This window comes from Hemitrygon akajei, chromosome 15 (assembly GCF_048418815.1).
Source record: "Hemitrygon akajei chromosome 15, sHemAka1.3, whole genome shotgun sequence".
Classification (NCBI taxonomy): domain Eukaryota; kingdom Metazoa; phylum Chordata; class Chondrichthyes; order Myliobatiformes; family Dasyatidae; genus Hemitrygon; species Hemitrygon akajei.
The window spans coordinates 24,171,904-24,185,835 of NC_133138.1; the positions used below are offsets into that span (position 1 = coordinate 24,171,904).

Consider the following 13,932-nt stretch of genomic DNA (forward strand, 5'->3'; position numbering starts at 1 on the left):
AAACGTTATGATGAACTGGAATGCACTTCAAAATGTGGAGGAACTAAGCAGCAACTTTAAAAGTACCAATGGGAACATTTAAATGATTACGAAGAAAAAGAGATGGAGAAATGGACATGAGTTAATTTAACAAGAGCTTGCTTCATAAAATTGTTAGGTCATTTCTCTTCTGATTTTTCTTAACTATTTCATTGAGTAACATGGTCTTCCTTTCCCATTAATATTATGCTCTGGCTTAGATAAAATATTTAATATCCTGTGCACATCTTCCCATCAGGCAATATGGTTTCATCATTTGGTTTACTGGCTTTACAGCTGACTTGATATACTATAATTCAACTGATGTGACGATATAGTTCAAACAGAGGTGCTTGTCCCACTCCCATCTGGGAGGAAGTTAATAACATCCATGCCAGGACTAGCAGACTCAAAAACAGTTACTTTCCTCAATGAGTAAGAATGATTAATACCTTCACCCACAAACTTCACCACTACTTTATTATTTCCTGTCAGTCACCTTATTTGTAGATTAGCTTTACAGAAATACAATTTAAGCTTTTCAGCCATCTTCTGTATTTATATTGATTGTGTGTTTTTTTCTAAGTATTATTAGAACACAGAACATAGAAATCTACAGCACATTACAGGCCCTTCGGCCCACAATGTTGTGCTAGAAACTGCTTGGAATTTCCCTAGCACATAGCCCTTTATTTTTCTAAGCTCCACATACCTATCTAAGAGGCTTTTAAAAGACCCTATTGTATCCGCTTCCACCACCGCCGCCAGCAGTGCATTCCACACACCCACCTGTGTGAAAAACTTACCCCTAACATCCCCTTGGTACCTTTCTCCAAGCACCTTAAAACTATGCCCCCTCATGTCAGTCATTTCAGCCCTGGGAAAAAGCCTCTGCTATCCACACGATCAATGCCCCTCATCATCTGATATAGCTCTATCAGGTCACCTCTCATACTCCATCACTCCACGGAGAAAAGGGAAAGTTCACTCAACCTATTCTCATAAGGTATGCCCTCCAATCCAGGCAACATCCTTGTAAATCTCCTCTACACTCTCTATAGTATCCACAATTATTATTGTCTTCTTTTATCGTTTGTGCATCGGATCTGCTGTAACAATTATTTCATGTACAAGAAATTATATTAAACAATCTTGAATGTCATAATTCTCAATCTGGCTCTGGCATTGCAGTGACCAATTCTCCCCTCACCACTTGGTATTTATATCTTTCTGTTAGCGACACCATCTCACTTCAAAATTCAATAAAGTTCTGTCAATGCTGCACGCTATATCAATGAATGTTTTATTCAAAGGCCACAGACACCACAAAATTATGCAATGCATGAGATTTAAGACACATTGCGCAAGAGAACAGACGTTTTGTTCTGGAATACTTTCCTAATGCATTCCATTCTTGTGGAGCATGCAGGGGTCAAGCAAGTTGTGGGTCAAAGGTCTAATAGAGAGGATTTGTGGGTGGGGGGGTGGGGCAGAAGATGAAGAACCAGGCTTTGAGGGCCGGGCAGCATCACCATGGGGAGTGAAAGGCCTGCACTAGCTGTGCGCTAAAAAGCATGTAAGTAGCATAGAGGTGCACATTGACATCAATGTGCATCTCCAACCTGGACGTTTTACAAGAGTCAGTCAGATTGGCCAACTTCCAGCAACAGAAGAACTGAAATTTCTTCCACAGTTAAATAAAGATTAAACCTGTTATATTTTGCCTTTAGTCCCTTCTATTCCTTGGTTTCTGAATTCATCCTTCTCCCTGATAGGTGTATAATGTTGAATTAATGTCTAAAATATCTTTCTTTCTTGCTGCTTAGCTTTATGTTCATATAATCACCTTTTATCCATAAATATTCAGTGGATTTTCAGTAATTTGCTGGTTCAGCACTTTTGTAGTTTCTTTTTCTGCAACCTTATGTCACATCAGTTTAAGTAAATGAAGACTATTGTTGTTGTCTCATTGGCTGTTCCAGTCAAAAGAATTCCTATTCTATCCAGTTTGAACTTGTTTTCAGTATAAAGATCAACCACGTGGCAAGGTTCTTTGTTCTCTTTCCTCCTTATTGAAGTAGAGTGAGTAGGGTACAGTTAGTTAGCTCCCTGCTGCTGTGTTTTGCTGTTATTTCTTTGTTGTGAACATCTAATAAAATGGTTTTAACCTCACAATTTGCGCCTCAGTCTTGACTTCCAAAGAACCTTCTGGACAATAGCTTCCCCCCCCCCCCCCCCCCGTATCGAACAATGAGGTGTAAGAACTTTGTATTTAACAGAAGATGAGTTTCAGTTTTCTTATCTGATCATTTAGATCTTCTATTTTTGTCACCATAACACTCCCCTATTTTATCTTTGTTTCAGTTCACCTGTTTCTGAAACTCTCATCCAACCTCTGAACTTGATGACTCCAGCACTTCATCTTTCCCTTTTTGTACTAGGCATATATTTTGGACTAGACGAAACACAAGAAATCTTTCTCTAACGCACATGTGCGTCAAACCTCATTTAACAGTCACCACTGTGTTCTCTGATCTATTAAAGCAATGCCTTAATTGTAAAATTCTCATCCTTCTTTTCAAAGCACTTCATGGACTTCCAAGGTATCTATTACATTTCAATTACAGCATCTTGACCTTTCCTATATCTCCAGCCATCTGACGGTATACTTTCAGACACCAGGGCTGTAAACTCCTAGAATTTCCTACCACAGTATCTCCCTTTGCCCTTGCAAGGGTGCTCTTTTGTGTCTTCCTTTCCCACTTATCATCAAATCTCCTTTTTTCTGAATTGATAATGTATGTCGATACTAAGTGTCTTAGCTGGTTTTACTACATTAAAAACATAATGTGTTTTGAGATTATTGTAACATAATAAGGAAAATAAATGTAAAATGTGCAGCATAGTTAAAATTTTCATATTAACACTGTGTTGCACACCTGCATTAGATGGAGCTGCTGGCAATATAATACGTGGAGGTCGTGACCGTGCAGTACCAGTCAACAAGGTAGATTTTGCTCGTCCTCTGGCTTTGGTTCTTCGTCGTAGTTGTAAACTTTGTCTAGAAATACTGAAGGAGAGAAAAGGAGAAATAATATATTGGATTAACTGCATTCCTTTTGGAGCTCAACATGGCTCTGTGACATTTGGAATTGCAGTGACAGTAAGTGAATTTCTTTACTATAAGGTATTTTTGAAAGGACTCATAATTGTTGGAAGTAATATAGAAAATAATATACAATGCTTAAAAAATAATACATTAAATATTATGCCAAAACACCAATAGATTTGTACAGCACCAAGCATAGGAAAGTGAGGAAATGATGATAACCTTTGGAATTTCCGTCCTCTGGATGGAAGCTTAATTCAAAAATGCTATTTACGTAGCAGTGGTGTGGGGTATGGAAGCTAAGTCGGAAAAGCATAAACCTCGCAATTATGTGGTTTGAGACATTTGGTGGTAAAAGTAGAATAGAATAGAAACAATAAAGGCTTAGATCTATGGGTATGTACTGAGGGAAGAGGGGGAAGGTAAAATCCCACTGTTTTAAATCTACTGTATAATCTACTTGTATAATGACTCTTGACCTCACAAGCTACCTCATAATGAGTAACACACACAAAATGTTGGTGGAATGCAGCAGGCCAGGCAGCCTCTATATGAAGAAGTACAGTTGACGTTTCAATAGACAATAGGTGCAGAAGTAGACCATTCGGCCCTTCGAGCCTGCACCACCATTCTGAGATCATGGCTGATCACCTACTATCAATACCCGGTTCCTGCCTTGTCCCCATATCCCTTGATCCCCCTATCCATAAGATACCTATCTAGCTCCTTCTTGAAAGCATCCAGAGAATTGGCCTCCACTGCCTTCCGAGGCAGTGCATTCCAGACCCCCACAACTCTCTGGGATAAGACGTTTTTCCTTAACTCTGTCCTAAATGACCTACCCCTTATTCTCAAACCATGCCCTCTGGTACTGGACTCTCCCAGCATCTGGAACATATTTCCTGCCTCTATCTTGTTTCGGGCCAAGACCCTTCGTCAGGACTAACTGATAGGAGATAGTAAGAAATTTGAAAGTGGGAGGGGGAGGGGGAGATCCAAAATGATAGGAGAAGACAGGAGGGGGAGGGATGAAGTTGAGAGCTGGAAAGTCGATTGGCAAAAGGGATACAAGGCTAGAGAACGGAGAGAATCATGGGACAGGAGGCCTAGGGAGAAAGAAAGGGGGAGGGGAGCACCAGAGGAAGATGGAGAGCAGGCAAGGAGTGATTGTGAGAGAAACAGAGAGAGAAAAAAGGGAAAATAAATAAACAAATGAATAAGGGATGGGGTAAGAAGGGGAGGAGGGGCATTCACTGAAGTTGAGAAATCAATGTTCATGCCATCAGGTTGGAGGCTACCCAGACGGAATACAAGGTGTTGTTCCTCCATCCCAAGTGTGGCTTCATCTTGACAGTAGAGGAGGCCATGGATTGACATATCGGAATGGGAATGGGACGTGGAATTAAAATGTGTGGCCACTGGGAGATCCTGCTTTCTCTGGCGGATAGAGCGTAAGTGTTGAGCGAAACGGTCTCCCAGTCTGTGTCCGGTCTCACCAATATATAGAAGGCCACACCGGGAGCACCGGACACAGTATACCACACCAGCCAACTCACAGGTGAAGTGTCACCTCACCTGGAAGGACTGTCTGGGGCCCTGAATGGTGGTGAGGGAGGAAGTGTATGGGCAGGTGTAGCACTTATTCCTCTGACAAGGATAAGTGCCAGGAGGGAGATCGGTGGGAAGGGATGGAGGAGATGAATAGACAAGGGAATGTCGGCTCTTTATTTCTCTCCATAGATGCTGCACGACCGATTTAGAGTTCCTCCATCATTTTGTGAGTGTTACTTTAGATTTCCAGCACCTGCAGAGTCTCTTCTGTTGATGATTTGCTGTCCCTTCATGACTTTGAACCTTATTGTCTACCTGCACTGCACCTCCTCAGTAATGGTTACACTTTATTCTACATTCTGTCATTGGTTTATTATTGTCATGTGTACCTAGTTGCAATGAAAAGCTTGTCTTGCTCATCATTCACAGAGGTCACTTCCAATGCAGTGCAGAGGTACAGTAATACCAGGTAAGACAATTTATCAATCGTTCATGAACACAAAATGATCCAGATCAATTCTGATCCATGTTTTATTGCAGTAGAGTGTTAGGTACTTCACAGAATATTTGTGTACATTGTATTTTTAACCACAACACTATAATAAAACCTCAGATGACAGCTCACAGAATACCTCCACTGAATCAGAAAAATATATAATATGCAAGGTAAATTTTCAGTCAATCTATGCATCTTAAGAAGAGCAATCCAGTTTGATCTATTGTTGTGCTCTTTCCTTATTGCTTTAAATTAGTTGTCCTTACCCACCAGTTTCTGACTACGTGTTTATGGTAACTTCTGCCTGTATTCCTCGATGTTAAATACCATCAAGAGTTACCCAGCAATATCATTTATTCAGAGGAGAACAACTACCAACTTTTCCAGCCTACCTATGCAGTTTAATAAAAGTCCCTTATACTTGGAATCATTTTAGAAAAATTCTCTCTACAGCCTCTACATTGTTCCTAAAGTACAAAAACCAAAACTGGGTAAAGTATATCAGTGGTGGCTAAACAAGCATTTTTTAAAAAGGTGGATAGGTCATCTGTTGCAGATGGAATGCATCTTAGTTTGCCATGAGAAGCAAAACAGGAAACTGCAGAGACCTTGACCATAATCTTCCTCACATTACAAGTTCAGCATTAGTCTTCAAGAACTGAAAAATTGCAAACATAACTTATTCAAAAATAAAAGGTTACAAATATATACCCAGTAACTTATCCTTGGTGATGGGGGAAGGTTCTGGCTATATTAATCAGAATCAGCAATCACCTGGATAACAAAGGTCTGATACCAACATCAATTTGTTAAAGGCAACTCCTGTCCAACTAACTAAAGGTTTTTGATTAAGTTACAGAGAATGTTAATGAGGGAAATCCAGTAGAAGAGAACTTCAATAAGGCTTACTGGCTGTCATAATCAAGGAGAAGTAAATGTCAGAAGTTTATAAGTAATTAATCAAAAAGACAAATAAAAAAATTAAAACTAAACACAAATTCAAATATTTGAAACATTTGGAAACAATTAAATACACTAACTAAAGAAAATTACCTTGTACCTATCTTCCTAAACAGTCGTTCTTGGCTTAGGTTTGGTAAGCAGATTCCCAGCCTTTTACAGTCCTCCACTTGACCCTATGAAGAGTTTAACAACATAGCGCAGTTGTACTGAAAGCAGTGTTCAGCTGCGCAGAAGTTCAGAACTTCTGCCTTCATTTGGGTAGTCCAAACGTCCACTCTATTATGAAGGCAAAAGCTAGCAATATAGAGTGGACCTGTCAGCTTTTAGGCAAAGGATCTGCATTGTAATTGTTTCGACTGATGATACAACTAACCTTGATCCTGGTCTTGCAATCTTAACTCCGTTGGATTTATTGATGACTGCGTTACTTTTATTTGATGCTTGGTGATTTGGGGCCTCCATGTCTTTCATTGCATCTTCAGAGTGTACTTCCACTATGTGGTCGACAGCAGCTAATGGATTACAAAGCCGTATTGGAAGGGGCCCTTCTTCATTCTGCAAGGTGGGCACTGGCGTCCCTGAATCACCTGGCTCAACGTGTACAGTCTGCTGCCAGCTAGCTTGTATTAGTTGTTGCTCCTCTTCTCTATGATCTTCTGAAGCTACGTTCAGAAGTTGAGTTACTGCCTGTGAACTTTCCAAACTGGACTGGGCTGAGTCCTTTGTACATACAGTCACATCAATAGTTTCCTGTCCATTTACAAAAACAGTAAGGAATAACAAATTTCGTGAGACAAAATCATTGATAACTGTACACTTTACTTTTCCTAGGTCAAACGATATGCTGAGAAAATTTGCAAGAATGAATATATATATAAGAATTCTACTCCATTAATTTAGAATGGAAAGTTTAGTAAACTGAAAAGGCAAATTCAGTATCTTCCAAATAAAATTTCTTGCTAGGTAGTAATGCATACCTAATACTGGTGTCCCCCGTTTTTCGAACATTCGCTTTACGACAACTCGCTGTTACGAAAGACCTACAGTAGTACCTGTTTTCGCTAACCAAAGAGGATTTTTGCTTTTACGAAAAAAAACCACCTGTTTTATATGTGTGTTTACCCCGAGAAAGACTACAATGACCGTGAAACCTTGTGCGGGTAGTTGTTTGCGCATGCGTGTACGTGAGTAGGCGTGTACGTGCACTTGCGTGTGCGTGCTGATTTTTTTCTCCATATCGATTTTGGCTTGCTGTCGTCCCGATTTTGATAAGTGAAACTACACCCTACTTACAATATTTCTACTTTATATAGGGTATATATTTATTATATCATTCCTGCTTTTACTATATGTTAGTGTTATTTTAGGTTTTATGTGTTATTTGGTTTGATTTGGTAGGTTACTTTTTTGGGTCTGGGAACGCTCAAAAAATTTTCCCATATAAATTAATGGTAATTGCTTCTTCGTTTTACGACATTTCGGTTTACAAATGGTTTCATAGGAACGCTCTACCTTCGGATTGGGGGGAACCTGTAACACTGATAAATTACAGGATTATGAAGATACACATTAACAAAAAATTTTTCTTAAATGACATTCATTTTAACTTTGTTTACTATATTTAAATAAGGAAGGATATTAGGTTGGGAATTTTAAAACTATTTTTTACAAGATTATCTAATTTTCCAACAACCCTCTCTATCAAGTGGAATCCTGCAAAAGTAAAAGATATGTTTCATTCTTTTAAGAGCACTCAGAGCCTTTGCTCCTTTTTAATTGTATTCAACATTAATTCTGGATTTTGAGATTTATTTTTAAATTCCCAAATTTTTAAAAATATTTAAAAAGTATTTAAAAATATTCAATTCATTTATACAGTTCGATCCCTCCCATTGTCGTGAATGATTTATATAAAACTTCTAAGTAATAATTGTATATTTTGAAAACTGGAAAACCTTCCTTTTGCAGCCTACCAATTCCTGTTTTCAATGAACCATAATTCATGTGGTAATTGAAAGAAAAAGAACAAACATTTTACAGAGAAACAGAAAGATAGGTATGCGGACAACATACCTTGCTCTGCTTCTCTTGATTACATTCCACATGTACATTTAACACCTGTGGTTGTTTACCCTGTTGCAAACAAATTAAAAGATAGTTGATCCACAAGTAATAAGTAGGTTCATTAAAATAGCAAGTTATTTAACCTCTTAGATATTACCTCAACATTTTCCTTAAAGGTTCATAGAGCAAGAAATAGAAGCATTTTTCTCAAGCTTAATTCATAACCATAGATAATAACTGTACACATCAATACTCTTCCTTCAATGAAAGTAGTTCAAACAACTGAGGTGAAGGCTCAAAAGTACTTCATATATCACTCAGGAATTTCTATAACATATGGCACAGAAACCGTCAGAAAATTATCTTTATCAAAACAATAAATTAATCTATCTTCAAAAAGTATATCCACTTCACTAAATAACGAAGTGAACTTCTGGCTTTGTTTGATGTTCCTGATGGCCTTATTGGAGATAAGCTCAACTTAATCAATATGCTGCTAAATTACCTTTGGAATCCATTTCCCTCCTAGCCACTTCCCACAATTTGGGCACTGTGGAGGTTTGTGCCTTGTGACGTAGGTAAATAAGCAAGATGGATTTGGACAACTGCCATGGCCTCTTCGTGTATACGTTGTCTTCTGGGCGAAGATAGACTGCTCAAAATATTAGAATTTGAAACACCATTAATATCATGGCATATTCCCAACAATCTTATCTCCAAAGATGGAAATTGTAAAAAGTTAATAGTGTCTGCATATAGTCCTGTTTCCCTGAAGATTTTAAAGTAAACAGTCTCTGTGTAAAAGCTAACATGAGGAAATCTGCAGATGCTGTAAATCCAAACAACAACACACACAAAATGCTGGTATAACACAGCAGGCTAACTGTGTTAGCCCGTCTCGGCCCAAAACGTCGACAGTGCTTCTCCTTATCGATGCTGCCTGGCCTGCTGTGTTCTACCAGCATTTTGCGTGTGTTGTTGTTCTGTGTAAAAGCTTCTTATTTACACATTTTTCCTCATGACATGGAAAGAGACCTTGTGATTTATTAAATCTATGCTGGGTCTCAAAGCACATCCATCCATTACATTCCTTCACTTATCTCCCTGTAGACTTCCCCCTCACATGTCCGTTAATTCCACCATGACTGTCAATTTACACGCGTCTGACTAGCAATTTAAAGTCTATCTTGGCAGCAATTAAAGTTCCCTGACTTCATCGCATTATCATCACTGAGGACTGACGTGGTCATTCCGTCAGAAGGTAGTTGGTCATGGTAGAACTGACAGTGCCTTGGAGGCACTGCATAATATAAACATAATTTAAATTTTTTGACCCAATATTAAAAACAAGGAGAGTTAACAACTGGAGTAACTACTACTTTTGGCCAGGAGCTGAAATGCTTGAGAAATTGCAAAAGTATATGAGGAAAAGTATTCCAGATTGAGGAGGCATTCAAGTGCAAGAAAGCCAAATACCAGGAACTGATAGTGCAGTGGCAAAGACAGGGATGGAGGGCATGATGCGAGTCTATAGGGGCGGGGTGTAGCGGTTTTGCTAGCTGCTCACTCTGCAGAACCTATTCTCTTCTTGGCACCACAGGAGCTGCAAAATAAAGAACCATCAGGACTGTCACATAGGCTGCTGAGTGAGGCTCCAGATGGCTATGGATCAAGAGGTGTGACCTGCGGACCACTGTTGCTGGGATACAAGCTGGGACCTGATCAACCCTGGCTGAGTCGCCAGGGTGAGGGTGTCTGATACTGAATGTCTCACAACACCCGATGAACCCAGGTTACATCACTGATGAGGTGCCCCAGCACATCCTAGGATGCATCTCTGCATCACAACAACTAATTATCTGACCAACATGTCTTTGGGATGCAGGAAGAAAACTAACTTTAAGGAAAATCTTAGCAGCCACAGAGAGAATGTGCAAACTCTACACAGACTGCATCTGAGATCAGTACTAAACTGGGTTTTTTGAACAGAGAAGCAGCAATGCTAACTGGGGTGTCTATCATTAAGGACCCCACCATCCAGGACATGTCCTCTTCTCATTGTTACCGTCAGGAAGCAGGTACAGAAGCCTGAAGGCACACATACTCAATAATTTAGGAACAGCTTATTCCCCTCTGCCATCCAATTTCTGAATTAACATTGAACCCATGAATGAAGTAATAAGTATCGATAACAGAAATAGGTGATTATGCTACAAGAACACTTAGCATTCAATGAGATCAAGACTCTGTGTCTGAGTTCCATATGCCTGGCTCTATGCTACATCCCTAACACTTTTGATAACACAAGAAAGTCTGTAGCATTAAAATTAAAAAAAAAGTCAAGTCTCAATTGGGATTTCAGACGAGCTCCAAACTTCAACAATTCCTTGTGTGAAGAAATGTGTTTCAACTTGTATCCCAAAAGGCTCAGAACCAAGATTCAGACAATCTCTCCAATCCAAATGATTTTGTTAATAGCTACAGATAAGTAAAGAAACCCATATGCTTTTCCTCAAATACTTCTGAAATTTCCCAAAGCATTTCAGCTCCTGAAGCCAAAAGTTTTAGTTATTCCAGTTAATTCTCCTCAGGTTTAATAGAGGATCAGACAAAGAATTTTAAATATGTTTATATTATGCAATTCATAGTAGAATTTAACCTGTGCCAAATTTCACTTTCCTTCTTTGATTTAACGTGTCAAGTTAGAGTGTAGAAATCATGAGTACGGAGGAAGCTGGGGAAAATAACTTCAATTCTTTCTAAAAGCAGTGCATGTAAGGACTGGAATATTTGGTCATGCTGAAAGACTGGCATGAGCTAGCTGGAATGTGGTTAACCAATCAGAGCATAGAAAAATTGACCTGCCCCCCCCCCCCCCCCCGCCCTGCATAACCTACTTGGTTAATTGTAGCTTACTACCGGAAATATCTTGTTATTGAGGTTTTCATTTGTATTTGATTCCTTCTAGTATGGACAGCTTGCCCAAAAGGGAAATCATTATCACTTTTTAATATATTACAAGGTGATGTTTGATCCAGTAGATAAATTACCACAAATAAAGTTATTTATAAACTAGGTAATATAAATCACCAATTATTAATACACTCAGTGGCCACTTTATTAGGTATCTCCTGTACCTAATAAAGTGGCCACTGAGCTGATGTTCATGGTCTTCTGTTACTGTGGCCCATCTACTTCAAGGTTTGACGTGTTGTGCATTCGGAGATGTTCTTCTGCACACCACTGTTGTAGTGCGTGGTTATTTGAGTTACAGTCACCTTCCTGTCAGCTTGAACCAGTCCAGCCGTTCTCTGACATCCCTCATTAACAAGGCATTTTTACCCACAGACCTGCCATCACTGGATGCTCACTGCACCATCTTCTGTACTCTGGAGACTGTCGTGCGTGCTAAGCTCAAGGGACCAGCAGTTTCTGAGATACTCAAATCACCCCATGTGCACCAACAATCATTCCATGCTCAAAGACACTTCAATCATATTCTGTCCCTATTCTGATGTTTGTTCTGAACAATAACTGAACTTCTTACCATATCGGCATACTATTAGGTGTTGAATTGCTGCTATACAATTGGCTGATTAAATATTAGCATTAATGAGTAGGTGTATCTAATAAAATGCCCACAGGGTGTATATTATAGACTCACAGTAAAACAAAACATTGGGAATATTATTCATTTGCAGGAACTAATGCAAGAGCAAAACTATTTTATGATCTTACTAAATTATATTTTCATCCACAGCAAACAATCTGTTCTCAATGTTACTGGTAAAAGTGACCACAGCAGTTCTTACAAAATCCCACTTTCACACTGACAACACACCCAACATGTTCTGTTGCACTAGCATCAAGGAAAATTGATTCAGATTAGATCAGTGTTGAAGACTGAGCATTCATGATATATTCTGACCCACCATCAGCAGGTGAACTGTATTCTCTGACAATATTATCTCATAGACTGGCATATTCTCATATGGTAGGTTTGTCTGGTCGAAAGGAAATCATGTGATCCAGGGTATACAAAATTGATATCATGGAAGAAGTTAGAGAGACAGTAGTGTTTTTTTTTAAGACTAGAGGCCTGTGACCAATGGTGTGCTACAGTGCTGACTCCCATGTTGTTTGTCAGCAAGTTTGCAGATGATACCAAAATTGATTTTGTGTTGAGTGGTGAAGATTATCTAAGATTTCAACAGAATCTAGATTAACTAGGAAAACTAGGCAAAGGAATGCCAGGTAGAGCTTAAGTCAGCATGGGCGGGACAGCCTGTTTCTGTGCCGTGTGATTTTATGACTCAAGTTGCAAAGTGATACATTTAGGGCAGGACTTACATAGTGAATAACAGGCCCCTGGAAAGTGTTGTAGGACAGAGATCTAGGAGCACAGGTTTAAGGTGCTACCCTTCAGTACCTTCAAGCAAAAGAGTAACAGACCCATGATACATTCAGCCCCAAGCTGCAAAACAAATAGGCATTCCTTCATCCTGGTGCTAAATACTGGAATTTCCAACCTAAGAACACAGTGGGTATAACAATAAAACAAAGCTACTGGACTTTATTCAAGCCCCTTGTAAAAATACATGTTCAGTTTGCTGTTCAATAGATCCACAGCATCTTCAAGACCATGAGAAATAAGGATTAAATTGCAATTTTGCCAGGAGTAACTTCATCACATTAATGATTAAAAAACAATATACTGATCAAGCTATGGTATTGTAAGTTCCATCCTACCTTTTTAGCTGGAACAACTGCTGACTGCTTACTTGTCAATGGCAACATTAAGAACTGGGTAGCTGATGGTGCCACACTTTCTGCTGAATCCTAAAGAAGATGCATTCATGCCATTACTTCATAGTGTACAAATAGGGATCAGTGAGGTTAGAAAATTTAATTTCTATCTTAAATTTAGTGTCACACTTCAATAAAAAGTCTTCCTAAATTTGCCTCAATCCTTCAAATTTCCTGTTGCTTTCTGATCCAAAGTACGTGAAGTGCAAGAGGATAAAACGTGAAAGAACAGGACCTAACAAGTGTGACAGTGAGAACGTGTGTATGGAACTGGAGGAAATAGCAGAGGTACTTAATGAACACCTTACTTCAGTATTCACTATGGAAAAGGATCTTGGTGATTGTAGTGATGACTTGCAGCAGACTGAAAAGCTTGAGCAAGTAGATATTAAGAAAGAGGATATGCTACAGCTTTTGGAAAGCATCAAGTTGGATAAGTCACTGGGACTGGATGAGATGTACCCCAGGATACTGTGGGAGGTGAGGGAGGAGATTGCTGAGCCTCTGGCAATGATCTTGGCATCATCAATGGGGACATGAGAGGTTCCGGAGGATTGGAGGGTTGTGGATGTTGTTCCCTTATTCAAGAAAGGGAATAGTGATAGCCCAGGAAATTATAGACCAGTGAGTCTTACTTCAGTGGTTGTTAAGTTGATGGAGAAGATCCTGAGAGGCAGGATTTATGAACATTTGGAGAGGTATATAGTAATATCATTAGGAATAGTCAGCATGGATTTGTCAAGGGCAGGTCGTGCCTTATGAGCCTGATTGAATTTTTTGAGGATGTGACTAAACACATTGATGAAGGAAGAGAAGTAGATGTAGTGTATATGGATTTCAGCAAGGCATTTGATAAGGTACCCCATGCAAGGCTTATTGAGAAAGTAGGGAGGCATGGGATCCAAGGGGACGTTGCTTTGTGGAT

General features: G+C 39.3%; 1 protein-coding gene across 3 annotated transcripts in view; it reads right to left on the minus strand.

The window, feature by feature from the left end:
- hmgxb3 (HMG box domain containing 3) overlaps positions 1 to 13,932 on the minus strand; it is a 103,381-nt gene that overhangs the window by 63,806 nt on the left and 25,643 nt on the right. For 2 of the 3 annotated variants that reach the window (XM_073067297.1, XM_073067298.1), the window contains exons 5-9: positions 12,951 to 13,040; positions 8,707 to 8,856; positions 8,211 to 8,270; positions 6,511 to 6,887; positions 2,958 to 3,088 (exon numbers count right to left, since the gene is read on the minus strand). In XM_073067297.1, the coding sequence (XP_072923398.1) occupies positions 2,958 to 3,088; positions 6,511 to 6,887; positions 8,211 to 8,270; positions 8,707 to 8,856; positions 12,951 to 13,040 (808 nt within the window). The remainder of the gene's footprint in view (positions 1 to 2,957; positions 3,089 to 6,510; positions 6,888 to 8,210; positions 8,271 to 8,706; positions 8,857 to 12,950; positions 13,041 to 13,932) is intronic. The other variant, XM_073067299.1, reaches the window with a different exon arrangement.